At 41.9% G+C, this 19,758-nt stretch overlaps 1 protein-coding gene across 6 annotated transcripts in view; it reads right to left on the reverse strand.

Moving 5' to 3' along the window:
- PTPRZ1 (protein tyrosine phosphatase receptor type Z1) overlaps positions 1-19,758 on the reverse strand; it is a 168,248-nt gene that overhangs the window by 6,165 nt on the left and 142,325 nt on the right. For 2 of the 6 annotated variants that reach the window (XM_060244826.1, XM_060244830.1), the window contains exons 15-24: positions 17,764-17,849; positions 16,412-16,432; positions 16,172-16,268; positions 13,582-13,664; positions 12,018-12,152; positions 9,413-9,547; positions 6,721-6,884; positions 4,922-5,057; positions 3,524-3,670; positions 592-685 (exon numbers count right to left, since the gene is read on the reverse strand). In XM_060244826.1, the coding sequence (XP_060100809.1) occupies positions 592-685; positions 3,524-3,670; positions 4,922-5,057; positions 6,721-6,884; positions 9,413-9,547; positions 12,018-12,152; positions 13,582-13,664; positions 16,172-16,268; positions 16,412-16,432; positions 17,764-17,849 (1,098 nt within the window). The remainder of the gene's footprint in view (positions 1-591; positions 686-3,523; positions 3,671-4,921; positions 5,058-6,720; positions 6,885-9,412; positions 9,548-12,017; positions 12,153-13,581; positions 13,665-16,171; positions 16,269-16,411; positions 16,433-17,763; positions 17,850-19,758) is intronic. The other 4 variants (XM_060244831.1, XM_060244828.1, XM_060244827.1 and 1 more) reach the window with 3 other exon arrangements.

Below are 19,758 nucleotides of genomic sequence, written 5' to 3' on the forward strand. Positions count from 1 at the left end.
TAATTCCTTCCTTCCTTCCTTCCTTCCTTCCTTCCTTCCTTCCTTCCTTCCTTCCTTCCTTCCTTCCTTCCTTCCTTCCTTCCTTCCTTCCTTCCTTCCTTCCCCCTCCCTCCCTCATAGCAGACATTCTGTCATCTACTTTCATTCCATCTTTCTAACAATAAAGGTAGTCTGGGAGCCACTTTTGTGACTTCATCTTCATTTGATGGCCTTATGTAGGAAATGCTCCTTTCATGGGGCTTGTCTGCCAAATTCTTTCCTATTGTATGGGGAACAATCAGGTGCAAAAGAATGTATGAATATGCCCCTTTTCATTATTTTTGTTTTCTTTTATTGATTTTGACTTAACTTTACCCCTTTTTGTTGTTAGTATTCCCGATTCATTTAATTCTTTTATGCCATTTACACATCAATGCAGAAATAACTTTTAAGCACTGAGTAATGGTGAAAGGAAACAGGATAGAGCATGATCTAACACCTAGCCATTGCAACCAAATCAGCACAAGATCAGAAATTACAATATTGGATAGATGGCTGCTATTTATCTGATTTTGCTGTCGTATGCAACAACCCTTTTCCCAACAAACTTACCAGGAATGATGGATGAGGTCCTGTTCTTTTCTCTGTTACACTGTTTCAGTGCAGTTGAATAATCACACTGCTGTATATTAGACTGGCTCAGAAGCTGAAGACAACCCCAATAAAAAGAACATGGTTTACTTCATGTTAAATATACATTTAATGGAAGTTCAGGCCAAGACCATGTATATTTTACTATATGAAACATTATTAAATTCAGCTGTTGTTACCAGACGACTGGAGAGTAGCAAATGTTACACCAGTTTTTAAAAAAAGAGATCAAGAAGGGAACTAGGAAATTACAGGCCCATCAGCCTAATTTCTGTTCCAGGAAAACTAGTAAAAAAACTGTAATCAAAGATTGAATTATTAGGCACATAGAAGAATAAACCCTGTCGAGGGAATATCAGCATGGCTTCTTCAAAGGGAAGTTCTGCCTCATCGGTCTTTTGGAGTTCTTTGAAAAAGTGAACAAGCATGTGGACAATGGTGACCCATTGACATTATATATATATATGGTCCTTCAAAAGACTTCTGACAAGATACCTCATCAAAGTCTCCTGAGTAGACTTAGCAGTCATGGGATAAGGGGACAGGTTTTCTTATGGATTAATTACTGATTAAATGACAGGAAGCAAAGGGTTAGGAATAAATGGACAGTTCTCACAGTGGAGGAAAGGAAGCAGTAGGGTCCCACAAGGATTGGTATTAGAGCTGGTACTATTTAATTTATTCATCAGTGATCTGGAACTAGGTGTAAGTGGTGTATTGGCCAGGTTTGCAGATGAATAAAATTCTTCAGGACAATGAAAACAAAGGATGACTGTGAGGAGCTCCAAGAGGATCTCCATAAATTGGGTGAGTGGGCAACAATGCGACTGACGAAGTTCAATGTTGGTAATTGTAAGGTGATGCACATAGGAACAAAAATCCCAACTTCAAGCATAGGCTAATGAAAGTCTGAACTTGCTGTGACTGGAGGGTAAAAGACTTTGAGGTCTTTTAGTAAATAGTTCAATGAAAGTGTCAGTCCTGTGTGCTGCGACAGTGGAAAAGGCAAGCTCTATATTGGGATTATTAGGAAAGGGATTGAAAATAAGATGACCAATATTATAATGTCCTGTATAGACCTATGGTGTGGCCTCATTTGGAATACTGTGTTTAGTTCTGGTTACTGTATCTCAACAAGTGCATCACAGAGCTGGAAGAAGTATAGAAAAGGGCAACCAAGATGACTGAAACAGTTCCCCAAGGAGGAAAGGCAGAAGAGTCTGGGAGGACTTTTCAATTTAGAAAAGAGACAACTAAGAGGGGGCGTGATAGACGTCCATAAAATTACGCATGGGGCGGAGATGTTGACAAACAGAAGTTTTTCTCCCTCTCCTGATACTAAAACTGAAGGGCATCCGATGGAGCTGAGAGGCCCTAGTTTCAGGACAGATACTTTACAAAGTATGGAATTCACTGCCAGAGGATGCAGTGATGGCCACAGGCTTGTGATGGTGGCGGGAAGTGCTGACAGGTCACAGCTGACTGTAGGATTTTCAAGGCAAGCGGTGGATTGCCGTTGCCTGCCTATATGCCATGACCCTGGTATTCCTTGGAGGTCTCCCATCCGAATACTAGGCAGGGCTGACCCTGCTTAGTTTCTGAGATCTGATGAGACTGGGCTAGCCTAGGCTATCCAGGTCAGGGTGGCCACAGACACAAATGACTTTAAAAGAGAATTGGACAGATTTGTGGAGGGATAGGCCTATCGCCAGCAGCTCTTCATGTTGACTAAAAGGAAGCAGTATGGTCCCACTGCTCCACATTCAGAGACGCTCATCCTTTGGATAGCAGTGCCAGGAGGCAACATCGGGGGTCTGACTTTGCCCTTACACCATGCTGTTGGACTTCCAGAGGGACTGACTGGCCACTGAGTGAGACCAGATGCTCAATGGGGGGAGGGACGGTGGCTCAGTGGTAGAGCATCTGCTTGGTAAGCAGAAGGTCCCAGGTTCAATCCCTGGCATCTCCAAAAAATGGTCCAGGCAAATAGGTGTGAAAAACCTCAGCTTGAGACCCTGGAGAGCTGCTGCCAGTCTGAGAAGACAATACTGACTTTGATGGACTGAGGGTCTGATTCAGTATAAGTCAGCTTTATATGTTCATATGTTCAATTACAATGGACCCCTGATTTGATTCAGCAGGACTCTTTGTATGGTTGTCCTCTCTCTTAGCCATTATGTTACAGCAGTCCTCAAAAATACAAGGGTTTGTCATGATACGATGATTTGTTCCTTGCGCATAAAAATGAAAAGACTTTGAAAGTACTGACACATTTTGTCTATTTGTGGGCTGAATATTCATGGACCAGATGTGATCTAGGTTTGCCTTCTGACTCATGCCCTTTTTGGGCTGCTTCCCAAAGGTCTGCTGCTTGAGGAACTTGATGGTGAGAGCTGAGAGTCACCATGCTTCTGCATGGCATCGCCCGATTTCCATTCGGCTCCTTGAGCATCAGGATAGGCACACACAGAGGAATGGCCACTTAAAGGCTGCACACATTGTGGCTTTTCAGAACACCAAGGGAATAATGGCTTTGCGGTATAAACTCTATCTAGAATGTAAGCATCTTGCTTTTGCCGCATTGGCAACCTTGGATACCAGCTTTCAATAGCTAAAGCTGCTTTCACACATGTTGGATACTTTTATTTATTTATGTTGTTTATAGTCTGCCTTTCTCACATGGACTCAAGGCAGATTACACATACACTTCACACAGAGAAATCCAGTTGCAAACAAAGTGCATTGAAAGAGCATTATCCAATGTGTCTGAAAGCAGCCTAAAATCTAAGAGCTTCTAAAACTTTCTCTGCTGACTCTGTGGTCCAAGAACACAAGAAACGTTTTACTGGTGTACTGGCACACACTTGATTGCTTAAAATTCACAGGATCTCACCTTGAACTGCTTCTCTAATCTTGTTTTTCCTGTTGGCCCAGGAATTAAGAGAGAATTAACATAGGCATGAATGTGACTTTCAGGTACTTCTGTTTCTTTGCTAAGTATTGCCTCCACAAGTGCATCGTGAATAAAGATGTACTGTTCCTGGTTGGGGAAAAAAGAAACATAAGCAAACAAGAAGAAACATAAGCAAACAAGCCTGCTTGTGCGGGGAGGGCAGGATACAAATAAAAAGCATTATTATTATTATTACTATTATTATTATTAATTCAAGATTTATTGCTGGTTAAATGCAAGTTTTCTTTCTTTAATTGCAATGTGATAGATCTTTGTAGCGCTTTTAAGACTAACAAATTTTATTGTAGCATAAGCTTTCGAGAAACACAGCTCTCTTCATCAGATGCATGACTAACATGGCTAACTCCTCTGGATCTATGATAGATCCTGTTAAGGATACACAATATATTACTCAGAAATGCAAAACACTTCCTCCCTATTTATTTGTACTACTCCTAGTACCATTATACAAAATGTATATATTACTTCTGGATGAGTTGTAAGCAGCTTATATTATTAGACACTCACTGGTTTCTTGAATGGCAGAAATTCTCTATCCAGTGGGTGCATGAAATAATAGTAGGAACAAGCAAGAATTGCCGATTACTGTACTTTGAGACATTTTACATTACTGCATAGGAGCTTCTCCTAGTCTGCCCATGTTAACACCAAATCAGAAATGTATGTGAGGTTCTCCAGAAAAGAATCATGATGTGGCAATGTAGCACCTTTGCCAAAGCAGGCAAAAAAGGCTAAACTGATCCTGAAGTTTTCCTCAGTTCCATTGGTACATACAGAATCCATAATCATTTGGACTGAGGGGAATCATGCATTACTTGTATATTTGATGCTATCTCTCTAGAAAAACTGCTCAAGGAGGCTCGCAAAATAAGAACAGCTAAAACAATAACCCAATAAAACTAACCAAACCAGAAAGGGGAGCGATTGTGGCTCAGTAACAGGGCATCTGCAAGGTCCAATCCCCCGTTAAAAGGGTTAGGTAGCAGGTGATGGGAAAGACCTAAATCCAACAGTTTGACTCCATGTGTTCCACTAAAAACTATCCTAATCCCAGCAATTTATAAACACCAACAGTTTAATAAGGCTAACAAACACAAGTGCATCATAAAAACAACAGTTATGCCAAAATCCAAATTTAAATATCTTTCAGGGTATAAGCCCTGCTTTTTTTTTGACTGGTCCTTTTATTCTGAGGCAAAACTCTCTTCCTTTTGTTTATGCCATATTTTGTCAATCCGTGTTAAAGTATCCGTTAACTTTTATAAACTGTTGTGATAGGGGAATAATATTAAACACAGAGCTACACATTCCTCTTACCTCCGTCTGAACCAAGTAGTTCCTTTGTGTTCGTATGTGCTTCAGGAATCCAAATATGTTAACAGTCCCTTCGTGCTGAATTTGTTGTAGCATACTATCTAATACTATATATGTGCCTGTCCTTCCAACTCCAGCACTATAAAACATTAACATAGTGAAGACAGCTGAATCTCTCAAACAGCATATTGTCCATATTTGTTCTTCAAACTGTAAAAATAACATTTAAGAAAAACATAGGCACCCAGCAAAAAGGGGATGTAAAAAGACGACCTGGTCTTGCACCACATTAATCCAAGTATTCAGTCCGATTGTAAGAAAAATTGTGGGGAAAGGGAAAGTTTTATATACTCTTGGTGAGAATGTAAATTTATTAAGTTGTTCTGGACTAGGATTGTAAAACAGATAATCACTGGGTACACGATCCAAATACTTCTGGAAACCATTCTACTAAATCTTTGGAAAAGCCCTAGTATCCCACTCTCAAGTAGAAATTTAATTGCTATTCTATTTACGGCTGCAAAATTGGTGATAGCAGCCAACTGGAAAAGCCGCCATACCCCAATGTTAGCACAATGGCGTTGTGAATTGCGGGGTTTTTTAAATAGTGGAAAAAATAGCAGATCATTCCTTCTAATCGGAATATTCTCTATATAATTCCAGATTTGTAGAACAATGGCTACCAGTATTGGAAAATTTGACTCTTAATGATACTTCGAAAAATATCACTTCATCTAAGTAATATTTTCATTTACTGGCTGAATTTTCAGTACATATAGAACAGAAAAGACTTATGTTTTGCAATCTTGGAGTCAATGTAGCTTAAGGGTTACTGAGAAAGTTACATAAACCCTATATGTTGCAAGCAAATACCTTATATTATCCTGTTGAGCTCATTCTTGAAGACTGTCGTTTAACATCTTGTTTTATATTAGCACTTATGTGATATTGGTGAAAAAATAACTAAAATGTTTTTTTTTAAAAGGAGACCTTGTACTAGGCTCTGCTTTAAAGGTTATAGATGAAAGACCAGCATTTTAGCAGCATCTAAAATGTACAAACTATTCAAGCGAATGGATAAGATACTGACAACTTGCAGTGATTTTACTCGTGATCTGGAAGCCACCTTAAGCCACAGGGAAAGGTGGGATATAAATATTTTATTAACAAAATAAAATAAATTGCAGTGGCTTCTGTGATAATGGCATTGTTTCTGAGCCATTGCTATGTTTATACTGTTTACCCTAGAGATTCGTGGGAGCAGTCATTAGATTTTTGCAAGTCATGCAAACATATAAACATCTGACCAAACTTATATATGAACCTCTGCACCAGCTGTGCTACTTGGAGCAATCCATGTTCGTTGTCCTTCCCCATGAAGTTGACTTTCCATGTAGCTCGAGGGTGCTCAGCCCGTTCTGAGACATTCTCCACTGCTGCCTGAATTCTATGTATCAGATTGCCTGAAGGGCTCCTCTACAGTGCGACTGTAAGGCAGAGCTTTATCACATGGATGTGGTTTTTTTTGTTAATCCGGAATTTTTATGCTTTATTGGGTGATTTTTAAAAAATTCTTATAACAAATTTTGTAAAAATTTGCTTAACATAGATTTTAAGCACAAGAGCGACAAACTCAGCAAATTTCCTGCAACATTTTTACAATAGATTTATTATAACACATTGTTATTGTTTTAATGAACTTGTATTTAAGGTCAGCATCCTTGAGCTACTATGGAAAATCATCTTAGCAATATGTATAAATAAATACATTTCAATTTGTCTGCCCTGCCCCCCCAACAGACCTGCAATGAACCACGACTGGTCCTACAGCATGGCGTTTGGCATATGATGCTTTTCGAACAAATGTGAGCACCGGCAGAGTGTATTCGGGGACACCCATGTCAGGCCACTGAGTATAATGATACTGAGAAACTAAGCGGCCACTGGACCTCCCTTTCTGGGAACCCTATAATAGACAATAATAATTAGCTTTAAAAACAGAAATAGAGACTTGTACTTCATTACATAAGAGAAGCCATTTAGATCAGGCCAATGGCCCATCCAGTCCAACACTCTGTGTCACACAGTGGCATTTTTTTTTTTGTGGCTGATAGCCACTGATGGACCTCTGCTCCATATTTTTATCTACCCCCCTCTTGAAGGTGGCTATGCTCGTAGCCGCCACCACCTCCTGTGGCAGTGAATTCCACATGCTAATCACCCTTTGGGTGAAGAAGTACTTCCTTTTATCCGTTTTAACCTGTCTGTTAACATTCTGTGACAAAGAACAAACAGAGTTAATGCATATAGATTCTGAAGTATCTCTAAGCATGTCCAGATCCCAACTTACATAAGTGATGTATTCATGTGAATGCAGAAGGCAGGACCATCCCTCAAATTTACCCAAAAGCTGTCAACCACTCCTATGGCCACCTCAACAGCCACAGGCCAACATCACTGGGCCAGGCAATGCATAATATCCATCTCAGGAGCTGCCAGCAGGAGCTGTCAGTGGGCCAGACCAGCCAGGATATCAGGCAAATGGGGGGAAAGTTTGGGAGGTCAGGGAAGGCTGCTGGGCCTCTGCATGATTAAGCCTGGCCAAATGACAGGCCTGGGAAGAGGCTCCAGATCTTGTCCAGGCAGTGGAGAAGAGATGAAGAGGAAAAACAAGAGGTGGTTAACTCCCATCCTCTTTCTACAGCTTTGCCAGCCCTGCGGTCTTGGCTGGAACCACATATGTGGACAGGAAGAACAAAGCAGTTGCAGACCACCTGTATCTCCACAGTGAGCAAAGCAATACTGGAGCAGCCCGCTTATGGAAGATGCAGCAGCTTCCTACAGCAGGTAGCAGACTGATTTTATAGTGAACCTCTTCTGTGAGAGAGCTTCTTTGAAGTGACATAATTCACAATAATAGACCATTATTAATCAGATCTGTATTAAGCACTTGGCATGTTAATCATAAGCACAACTAAAATTTCAGTTGATTAAACAGTTTAAAATTTAGGCAGGGATTTATAAAGACTTAATTTAAAATATTTAAAATTGTGCTCCATTACAAGTAAATACCAGATTTAAACCTTTCTGGGGAGATCATCGTTTTTTTACATCTCCGTTCTCAACAACTGTAGCTATCACAGTAGTATTTTTTAAGATTCCCCTCATCATAGTGCATTCCAAAGGCCAGTCTGTAAATTGCTTCAGATAATAGGTAAGCCCCATGCCAGTGTAACACATGTTCAGTCAATATCCAGGATTTAGGACAGATGAACTGTCAGGCTAAATAAGAATAATTTATGTCTGTAACATGGAAGAGACTGTAACACTTCAATACTAGTATATCTCATTTGCTTTTTAAGGATAGCATGCCAGTGCAAGCAATCATCTCACCTTCATTACCATTTTTTGACAGTATTTTGTGACCATAACAATATAAACATCATTACATAACGTTTTATTTCAAGATTTGGGCAGGCTTAACCAGCGGTCATTTTGTAGAAAAATAGGTGGTGGAGCTCATCCAGGGATTGTTATGCAGCTGCACATACTATTCAATGGACAAGGAGGTGGAACTCTCAGGAGGAGGTGGAACTCTCAGAAAGGTTCAGGAGCTGCACTCCTGTGAGCTCCCACTGAATCTGAGGCTTGGGCTTAACTGTTAGTTTGGTTTTTAACTGTTCGAATGTTTTGTTTTAATTGTTTTAATGTGTTGTAATTGTGTACTTTTCAATTTGTTTGCTGCTTCCATTGCCCTGATAAGGGCAGAAAGGTGGGGTATACATTTTGCAAATAAATAAGTTCCTTGAGAACATTGGGTTAGATGGTGAAGTAAAAGCAAAGAAACAAAAGGAAAACTTTACATATACCACCCAGAAAACAGATCATCTTTGTGCTGAGCACATCTAGTCCAGACAGTAGGGGAGAGAATTTAGAAAAAATAACCAAAGCAACAAATCTCCCAAACTGCATGGTACTACTTCCTTCCTCCAAGTTCTGATTAATTCCTATAGCAATAAGACAGCTTTGCAGGAGGCTGCCAATTGGATGCAGCCTGAGTACGTCCGATTTCCACAAAAGGGCCACTGTATTTAGAATAGAAAGGATAAAGTGTTTTGTGCACATTAAATCTGAAATGACGAAATCTGAAATTTCATGAGAATTTTTCTGAAGCAAAGACTCCTGAAAAGAAGCAAACATTTCCCACAATGATATTTTTAAAGTCTGTGATTTCTTATTGTGTGGAAGTTACACATTCATTTGTGGGGTTTTTTTAGCATTAAGTCACAGCTGACTAATGGTGGCCCCATGGGGTTTTCCAAGCAAGAGACATTTATAGGTGCGTTGTCATTGCCCACCTTTGTGTCATGACCTTGGTGTTCCTTGGAAGTTTTCCATTCAAATATAAGCCAGGACAGATGTTGCTCAGCTTCCAAGATCTGACAAGATCAGGCTAGCCTGGGCCATACATTTATAGACATTTATATTACCTACCTTTTTCACCTTGGTGTTCCGAATAGTAAAATTCCTCACAGTGTAATAGGCAAGCACATGAATGCTCTTCTGAGTGACTAAGAAGTTTCCATATTCTTCACTACCATCAGAAGGCCAGTACTGGTCACATTTTCTCTGCCAGTCAAAAGAATATACAGTATTCAAATGTTGTGTGTCTGGATACATGTGTTGCTAATAGGCGTGGGCATGAACTAAATCACTGGACCCATTTCAGTCTGGCTGTCGGGCGGGTCACAGGATGGAGACGGTACTGGTCACCCTCATGGATGATCTCTTGAGACATCTGGATCGGGGCAGCTCAGCAGTGCTGTTGCTATTAGACCTGTCGGCTGCATTTGATACAGTCAACCACCAGCTACTGTTTCGCTGCATTGCCAGTGTGGGAATTTGGGGGTCTGCCCTTTCAATGGCTTACCTCCTTTCTCCAAGGCCTGGGACAAAGGGTGGCTATAGGGGAGAAGCTGTCCCAGAGACACCCATTGGTATGCGGTGTGCCTCAGGGAGTGGTTTTCACTGGAAGTTATGTCAGCAGTGCATACCAGTTATTTAACATCTACACACGCCCCTTTGCCCACATAGCCTGGAGATATGGGCTGGGTTGCCACCAATATGCAGATGACATCCAGCTTTATCTATTGATGGGGGGCCAGCCCAGCTGTGCCCTGAGAGATCTGGACCTAGCTTTACAATTCGTAGTGAAATGGCTCAGGCAGAGCAGACTGAAGCTGAATCCAGTGAAGACAGAGGTCCTGTGTCTTAGTCGCGGCAGTCTGGGTAGAGAGATCCCTCTGCCGGCCTTTGATGGGACACCTCTGGTGCCAGCCTCAAAGGTCAAGAGCTTAAGGGTGCTCCTGGAGCTGTCGCTGGTAATGGAGGCCCAGTTAGCAGCCGCTGCCAAATCCGCATTTTATCATCTTAGACTTGACAACAATGATCCATGCGATGATCACCCCAAGAATTGTCTACTGTAGCGCCTTCTACATAGGGCCGCCCTTGACTCAAATTCGGAAGCTGGAACTGGTACAAAATGCAACAGCCAGGTTGTTAATGGAGCTACCTGTACAGGTGCACATTCAACCTGTGTTGGAAACACTGCACTGGTTTCCTGTGGCATTCCGGATTCACTTCAAGGTGCTGGTCATAACCTTTAAAGTCCTATATGGCCTGGGACCTGCCTACCTTCGGGACTGCCTCTCCCCATATGTGCCCCAGAGAGCACTTTGTTCGGGGTCCCAAAACTTCCTGAAGATTCCCGGACCGAAAGAGGCTCGACTGTCCATCGCCAGAGCGTTTTCAGTAATAGCCCCTGCTTTGTGGAATGCCCTCCCTGAAAACATTAGAGCCCGGCGGGACCTGCCACAGTTCCGCAGGGCATATAAAACCAAATTATTTTAACTCGCCTTTAGAGGCTGAAGGGAGGTATCTATTACTCCACAGCACCGATAACCCCACCGAATCATCATTACTGAAGTAAGAACATTCAGAGTAATTAAAAAAGGACATCTTGGTTTCATGAATGTAAATTGTACTGGTTGATTTTATTGTGTACTCTGTTTTTAATGTTTTATGTGGTTTAATTCGCTGTTGTTAGCCACCCTGAGCCCACCAGGGAAGGGCAGGATATAAATTTGATAAAATAAATAAATATCACGAATCACTATTCATGCATGAATTGAGCCAATTCATAGTTTGTTCCAAACAGGTCTAAACTTTGGTGCTTTGCTTTGTTCATTTTCACAGACAGACTGGCACTGATTCAATCAATTCCTAGGCAACATTGGGGGTGGACTTCTGGGAGCCCTAGAAACACCCATAGCAGTTGTCCATAGTTTGATCAGCAGCTCCGGGAGCCAATCACAGAGCTTCCATTATTTAGCATGAGAACAGAAGAGCTGTCATGAGAGTTGTCTTGAGAACGGAAGCTGAGCTTTCCTGGGGGACACCTGCATTGGGGGGCTATAATTTGGACATTCCAAATTCAATCTTTGCCAAACTTGGGTGGCGGGTGGAAGAGAGCCTGCTGATGACCCTAGATGAGTTTGATATCTCCTGAACCAAATGAACCAATGAAACAGGAACTGGGTCAGAAACCAAATGAATCATGAAATAAACCACAATCCCTAGTTGCTAACTGCAAACAAGAGGATCCCCCTCTTGCCTATGAAAGGTCTCCACAGACTGGCCATTTTCAGAACTAGCCTGATTCTTAATCACCATCCATATTTTGTATTTAATTCCATTTAAAGAGGGAAAAGGGAATATACCCTTAGGATGCTTGACAAGACACCACACTCTTACATCTTAAAATGACAATGACCAAGGTTACTTTTCATGAGGATGAACTATGAAAAAGGAAAGTGTTTCATTCTGAGCTTTTCTTTATTTCTCAAAGAATGAGGCAACTGGAAATGTCTGTTTTTATCAAATATGTATAGAGATCTCTGAGTGCTGAAAACAGTAGTGAGTATTCATTTCATCCCACCTTAAGAGCTACTGCTTACATTGAAAGGAGCTACAGCTTGGTAACTGAAATGAGTAAGCATATATTAAAAAGAAACAAATAATCATAACTAAGTAATCCTACCCTTCCTTTCTCAACAAGGTTGGTTATCATTACAATGACTTCCACATTATGTTCCCAAATCATTCTCCAGAAATCTTCAGCTGTTGACTTTAAAGGCCCCTGAGCTGCAATGTAAGCTTTTGGTCTGTTGTAACCCTACATTAAAAATAAAAGTGGTGATTAATTAATATGTCACACCAGAAAAGGGAAAGTAGAAAATAAGAGTCCAGTAGCACCTTAAAGACTAACAAAAATTGTGATAGAGCCTTTGTGAGGCATTGGTCACTTCTTCAGATAAGAAAAAGGGAAAGAGAATATGGTTAATCCACAAAGGCCGAGAAACTCTGGGAGAAGGACATTTATTGCCGAAGGTCTGATATTAACAAAATGATTTCAGGAACCATCAGCTTGAACAGTGAAGGGCTATGTCCAAAGTCCACAGTTACATGCACACTGCATTAAGGCAAACACGCACAATAATGTATGTAGTAGGCTTCAGAAGCATGCAATTGATAGTCCTAGTATAATCAATACCATAGAAGCATGGGCTTTTGCTTTCTGCCTATGTATTGCATGCAGAACACCTCTTTTTGAGCAAAAGGAACTCAATCGGTACAGAGAAGTGTGTGCCATCTTGCAGCCGTTGGGCCTATCAGGAGTTTCGTACTTGAACTTAATGCTTCTGGTAGCACAAACCATATTTCATGGCATAATTATACTCAGCAGTGAGAAAACCGTTTTCCATTCCTTGACCCATAAAGGGGCATCATGAAATATTTCTAACACAACTTTATCAGTCCCACAAACAGCTTTATGAAGAACATTATTCATCATTTGATGTGCAAATTTTGAAGAAACTAGAGCTGTCAATCCAGATATAAACAAGAAGTAGTCTTTTGCAATCTGAGGCCTTAAGGATACGTGGCCTAACAAGTGGCATCCTAGGATCAAATCTCTGCTCATCCATGAAACTCACAGGGCAGCCTTGGGACAACTATTATCTTTCAGCCTAGTCTACACCTCAAGGTTTTTGTAAGGAAACATCACATGAATGTCTCCATTTTCTTTAAGGGATGAGTACATATGAACATATGAAGCTGCCTTGTACTGAATCAGACCCTCGGTCCATCAAAGTCAGTATTGTCTACTCAGACTGGCAGCGGCTCTCCAGGGTCTCAAGCTGAGGTTTTTCACACCTATTTGCCTGGACCCTTTTTTGGAGATGCCAGGGATTGAACCTGGGACCTTCTGCTTCCCAAGCAGATGCTTTACCACTGAGCCACCGTCCTTCCCCAGTAGTAGGCTATAAATGTGCCATAGTAAACAAAGAATATGCCCCTCCCTCAAGTGGTCTTCTCTTGAATACACCCACCCTGGATCCTATATACTGGCACTAGCATATAAAATACTCTTTCTTCATTAATTCACCCTGTCCTTTGGCTAGACTCTGAATGGGCTTCCCTCACAAAACAGAACACCCCCTCCCCCCAAATATATATATGCAACTGCTGAAGCAAAAGTCCTATCCTAGCCGCTGTGTACGCCAACCCACAATCCAAGAAAAGTGCAAGGAAAGTGCACTTACATCAACGTAGTTGGCATTGATGTAGTCAGTCAGTTTTCCATCCTTGTCTGAAAGTTGTGCAAGCTTGACCCTACTGTGATCATCTGCATTAAAGAGGGAGAAAAGGTTACAACTACTGACATTTTAGCAATGGAATAGTTTTCCGTGAAAACACTTCTTAAAAAGATCATTTTATCTATATATTAAGTTAATTTGAACCATGCAGGCATTCTGTACTTGAACAGGAATAACTGAATGCAATTGCTGCCATGCTTACTATGTACAGAAGCAGCTTTCTGTATGCACAGCTGAGGATGACCATCTGCATCACAAGGCTCACCTGGGCTCTACTCAAGTTGCTGCACAAGTCTTTAGATGTCAATTGAATTGTATGTCCAGTTTAGGGGCACTAGTTATTGCTCATATCAAATTACTCATGACTTCAGAAAGAATGGACCTTTCTCAAAGATTTCAGGTTTTCACGGCTGGTAACATCATTAGGGTTTGTAGAATCTTTCGGGATCAAGTGCCATGTTCTACTGGAGAAAGTTTTCCTTCCAGACGTTTCGTTCTCAGCTGCGGAGAACATCCTCAGTGGCGTTGCAGCCGGAGCAGGTGCTCAGACCTTCTTGGCAGCTGTGCATTGAGTGGGGCCAGGGCTGCTGGAGAGCTGCTATTTCTAGGCTGGAGGGGGTGTGATGAAAGGGCAATTAGTTTGTGGATGTGCCCATTGTTTGGTGGGGCCCCACCAAACAATGGGCACAGGAAGCCCCACCAAACAATGGGCACATCCACAAACTAATTGCCCTTTCATCACACTCCCTCCAGCCTAGAAATAGCAGCTCTCCAGCAGCCCTGGCCCCACTCAATGCACAGCATCCAAGAAGGTCTGAGCACCTGCTCCGGCTGCAACACCACTGAGGATGTTCTCCGCAGCTGAGAACGAAACGTCTGGAAGGAAAACTTTCTCCAGTAGAACACGGCACTTGATCCCGAAAGATTCTACAAACCCTAATGGACCTTTCTATTTACATATACAAATCTGCATTTTTCAGTGTGTTTGTGGTGGCTGGGTGATGAAATTAGCACTCAACAATGAAAGAAAAGTACAAAAGGATTAAATGGATTTACATAATTTCCTCTGGAGTACAAAGACTTGTGTAAATCAAATCAAAGAAAGAAACATGGATCTACTATACTATCAACAACAGAGAAGTGAATAGTGCAAATATATATTTAGTGCTAATAGTGCTAATATATATTTAAAACGAGAAATACAACATACAAGTGGGTGATCCATGATGAATCAATGGGTGGAGAAGGGGGTAAAGATAAATACTTATGAAATCCTGCCTAGCTCAATAGTACTATGTAGCTTAGCTCCAGGGATGAATAAAGTCTCCTGACCACAGCCAAACATCCCTGGGTGCATTTATGGGGGAGGAATTAGCACACTGGTGGCACGCTGATGCACTGTTGTCACTTCTGATGAAAACAAGAAGTAATGTCATGGAATGCTCTAGGTCTATGTAACCAGGGCCAGCGCATGGGACTAGGCAAGGTAGGCGGCTGCCTAGAGCGCTACCCTGCCTTGCTGTCCCTTGCCCCTGCAGAGTGTTCCTCCAAGACAGGCTTGGAGGAGCGCTACAAAGTGCACTATGCTCTTTGGAGGCTTCCTTGAAAGCCTCTGCACTGTTTTAGTGGTGCCTGGCTGCTTTCAACCCGAATGTGGCCGGGCACTGCTAAAACAGTGCCCTCCTTGGAGGCTTCCAAGGAAACCACCAAAGAGCATACTGTAAGGGAAAGCTGCAGCACAGCAGCACTGTTGTGTGCTGCCCATCGCTCCCTTATTCCCTGCCCACCGTGCCGCATGTGCGAGAGGATTTTCCTCAAGGGAGATTTCGGGAGTGGTGGTGCCTCAAGCGGCAGAACCCCTAGTACTGGGGCTGTAGTAACACTGTGGTAAAAGGATAGCTTTTGCAAATCCTAGAGCATCCCACATCACTTCTGGTTTTCCCTGGAAGTTACATCAGCAGTGCATACCAGTGAAATGCTGCTACCTGCCCTCATCCCCCCCATTTCCTCTTGCCGGCACTTCAGGCACAAGTGGGCAATGAATTAGGTTGGCTGGGAGGTTTCCTGCTACAGCACACCTGGCAATCCTAGCCTTGAGCCTTAGCCATCTATTGCTATAGTAAAATTGCCATGGAAAATAATGTCCAGGACTAGATGTGCTAGAAGAGGCTCACCTGTCTTTGAACACCAGCAGTAGAAGAAGAAGAAGAAAAAGAAGATATTGGATTTATATCCCGCCTTCCACTCCGAAGAGTCTCAGAGCGGCTTACAATCTCCTTTACCTTCCTCCCCGACAACAGATACCCTGTGAGGTGGGTGGGGCTGGAGAGGGTTCTCACAGCAGCTACCCTTTCAAGGACAACCTCTGCCAGAGCTATGTCTGACCCAAGGCCATGCTAGCAGGTGCAAGTGGAGGAGTGGGGAATCAAACCCGGTTCTCCCAGATATGAGTCTGCACACTTAACCACTACACCAAACTGGCTCTCCTACAATGCATGAGGCTTACAGGCACAAACAGATAAACAGAATTACTTACAGGCCACAATGTTTATATATCTGTTCTTATTCTTGTTGTCAGGATGGTTAGAACTGTCTGAGGTAATACCTAGATCTACAGTACAGCTCTGGATTTCCTGAAAAAGAAAAATGGTACATGAGTTTTACAACACATGCCTATACACACATTTGCATAGAGTCCCCGCCCCACAAATAATGCATGGGATCTTGCTACTAGTTTTTTTTTACTAAAATAAAATATATTGAAAGAATTCCTTACCTGATAAAACTCTTTCAGTGTCTAATGAAGGAATGAATGCAAAAAAGGTAAAAATAAATCAAATTCCACAGCACACAACAAATGAGTAAATGTTTATATATTACAAATACAATGGAAAGCAATAATGGTTATGAGATATACACATATAGATATACATTGATAATAGAACCATGCTAGGCATTTCTAATAAAGGACACGGAAAGTAAAAGAAATTCACCAGGAAACATAGTTTTTAGTGACTAGATATGTAATCTACCTTCCATTGAAGTCAATGGTAAGACACCCATTGATTAATGTGAACTAGAATGGTTGATTCAATGCACAAGTAAGATTTAGTATCTGGTGATTTCGGATTCAGGGAAAGCATTTTGTAGATTCAAATTACATTGCTTGCTTTGCTAATACAAACACTATGCATGAAAGTTTCCTTATGAAAAACATGCAAGTATTTGGCCATTCTCTGAAGAGCTAACATACATGAACTGCAAATGAAGTTAAATTCTATTTCAGTTACGTGAGGCATAGAAATTAGGTGTCTCATTAGCTTGTTCTTAATAAATTTCCATCTCATAGCACCCAGTCACTTAGCTTAAATTATTTCTTTGTGTTAGTGACACTGTAAAAGCTAAACTGACAACTGAAAACGCAACCGGAATGCACCAAACATCAATCACGAAGAGCTGAGCTTCTATGATTTTGGATTAGCAACTACATTCTGTCATTTTATCATTAAGTTTTGACCAAATGCTTCAAATATTGTTCAGCAGAAGCACTTTATCGTTATTCAGGGCAGTTTCAAAAATTGTACACAAGTAGTGGCAAAGCAGTGTGAGTGATTTGCACTTTCTCTTTCCATGCTTCCTGTATAATATGTGAGCCTGGCACATTTCCCTCCTGTGATGAGATGCAAAAGATTCCAAGATACAAGAAGGCCTCTCATCTACCTTAATGAGAGGTATAGAAATTTGCACTGAGGTTCAGGAGAGGCAAACAGAGAACACACATCTTAGTCATTTTGATTCTGAGTAGCTTGTATAGTGTTCCACTACTGACTATGCAAACAGAACATTATATTCACATTATACTCTTGCAAATGTGAGTCTTTCTCTTTTCATAGGGAAATATGGGAATCCATACTCCAAAGTTCAGAATATATATATATATATATGATCTGATCACATCTGAACATAGGCCACAACAACATGGGGGCTAAACAAAAATTCCTCCTAAAGTCACATGGTATAGTACCATGAACATCTAGGATTTTAACACCCAGAAATAAGCATGGTTTTGGATTGGTTATCACTCAACATGATTTGTATTACTTATTTTAATGGAGCAATATTGCATACCTCAAATTCTTCAGTAAACCTGTTAGTGGCATGTAAATCTGCAACATGTTTTGGAAAATGCTTTGCTGGGATTGCTCCAACATCTTCTTAAAAGTGAAAAGAAACAGAGAAAGAAGAGATGTAACTCAACACCATGGGTAAAATCCAATGTTGATTTTCTGCAGTTTTTGCATATTCCTACTCTATCCATATCCCCCCCTCCCCACCAAGCACTGCACCTACAACTATTCCTGGGGAGTTCCCTGCACCCTGGGATCAGTATTTCAATGGAGGGGGAGAAAATTCTGTTTCATGAGTGGAGCTCTGCTCATGGTTCTAAGGATAAAATACTAAGGTTGCATCTAGACTAAATGTTTCTATGAACACAAGATTATGCTCATGGAGCATAATTTTACTGCCTCTCCCCTCCTGCAACAGTCCACTATAATCTTCTCCCATCCTGTTGCTGGAGGAAAGGGGACCCCCTGAGATCCAGCCCCTCATCTTTTACATTTTTCCCTATGAGGATATGACAAAATACACAATGTTCCACTACTTTTCATTCTTACAATCATATTTCTCAATCAACACTTTGTTTCCAGTGATAATGGTTGTTGGTCCCATCAAAAGAAAACTAGGCCATTGATCTAAGTAGGATTTAAAAGTTGTTATCTGTGCACTGTCTTCCACATATTATAAGTTGTTATCTGTGCACTGTCTTCCATGTATTATTATTTACAGTCTGTCATAACCCATTTACTGGGAAGTGTGCCCTATTCAGTGTATGGGTGCTTAATTTCCTGGTCAATGTTAACATAACAACATAACTTAGAATTCAACCTATGGCACAATTTTCCTTGGACCAGGCCCATTATTTGGAATTGGAGTTACCGTATTTTTCGGACCATAAGACGCACCCCCCCCCAAAAAAGGTGGGGGGAAAAGTGTGTGCGTCTTATGGAGCGAAGGAACCTTCCGCCGGGGGGGGGGGGCGCGATCCGTTGTCTCCGCCTCCGATCCCGGCGCTTCCCCCACGCCTGCCTGCCTGGCTCCAGCTTCTTCCAGCAAGCGCTGGGATTGCTCCACGCTGCCCCCACCGCAAACCCAGAGCTTCGCGAGCGCCGGCTGTGGAGGGGGCAGCATGCTTCCACCGTGCCTGCCTGCCTGGCTCCAGCTCTGATGCTTAAAGCAAGCGCTGGGATCGGAGGGCAGAGGGAGCGATCCTGGCGCTTGCTGTAAGCGTCAGAGCTGGAGCCAGACAGACAGGCACGGAGGAAGTACGCTGCCCTCTCCGCAGCCGGCGCTCGCAAAGCGCTGGGTTTGCAGTGGGGGCAGCGTGGAGCGATCCCAGCGCTTTCTGGAAGAAGCTGGAGCCAGGCAGGCAGGCGCGGGGGAAGCGCCGGGATCGGAGGCGGAGGCAGCGGATCGCCCCCCAGGAGGAAGTTGTGTCCTATGGTCCGGAGCGTAAAAAATGATACACTGGACTTCACTGATGCTTGGTCTGATCCATTAGGGTTTTCTTATGTGCTATTTCACAAATGCTTCAAATGAAGAAGAAACAACAAACAAGATGTATACGGGATTGTTATTTACATCAACAGATGTTTCATCATTTAAGACATCTAATATTTTTTCAGGCTTCAGTAACCGATAATTTGTTAATTTGTACTGGGATCCATCTGTTCTTATTTTTATTTGAATAGGTCTGAATACACAAATTGAATTAGCCATTCGAGCCTAATAAAAATTGTGCAAATGTGTAATGCCACCTTAAACCTTGGCAAAGAAGTCTGGCACAAAATATGTTCTCTGATAAAATGAAAGACAATTATTGCACTGGAAAAGTTGGGATAATTACATAAGGCTAGATAACGGATCCATGAAAACAAATGTATCAATAATGCATTCAGTCCTGCAGGCCTAAAATGGGAGTTATAGTAGTTAAGAGTGGGCGTTTTCGCACTGACCTTACTCCGGAGCGACATCCCTCTTCACCGCGCAGCGTCTGCGCGGATT

The sequence above is a fragment of the Heteronotia binoei genome, chromosome 8 (genome assembly GCF_032191835.1).
Source record: "Heteronotia binoei isolate CCM8104 ecotype False Entrance Well chromosome 8, APGP_CSIRO_Hbin_v1, whole genome shotgun sequence".
NCBI classification, from domain to species: Eukaryota; Metazoa; Chordata; class Lepidosauria; order Squamata; family Gekkonidae; genus Heteronotia; species Heteronotia binoei.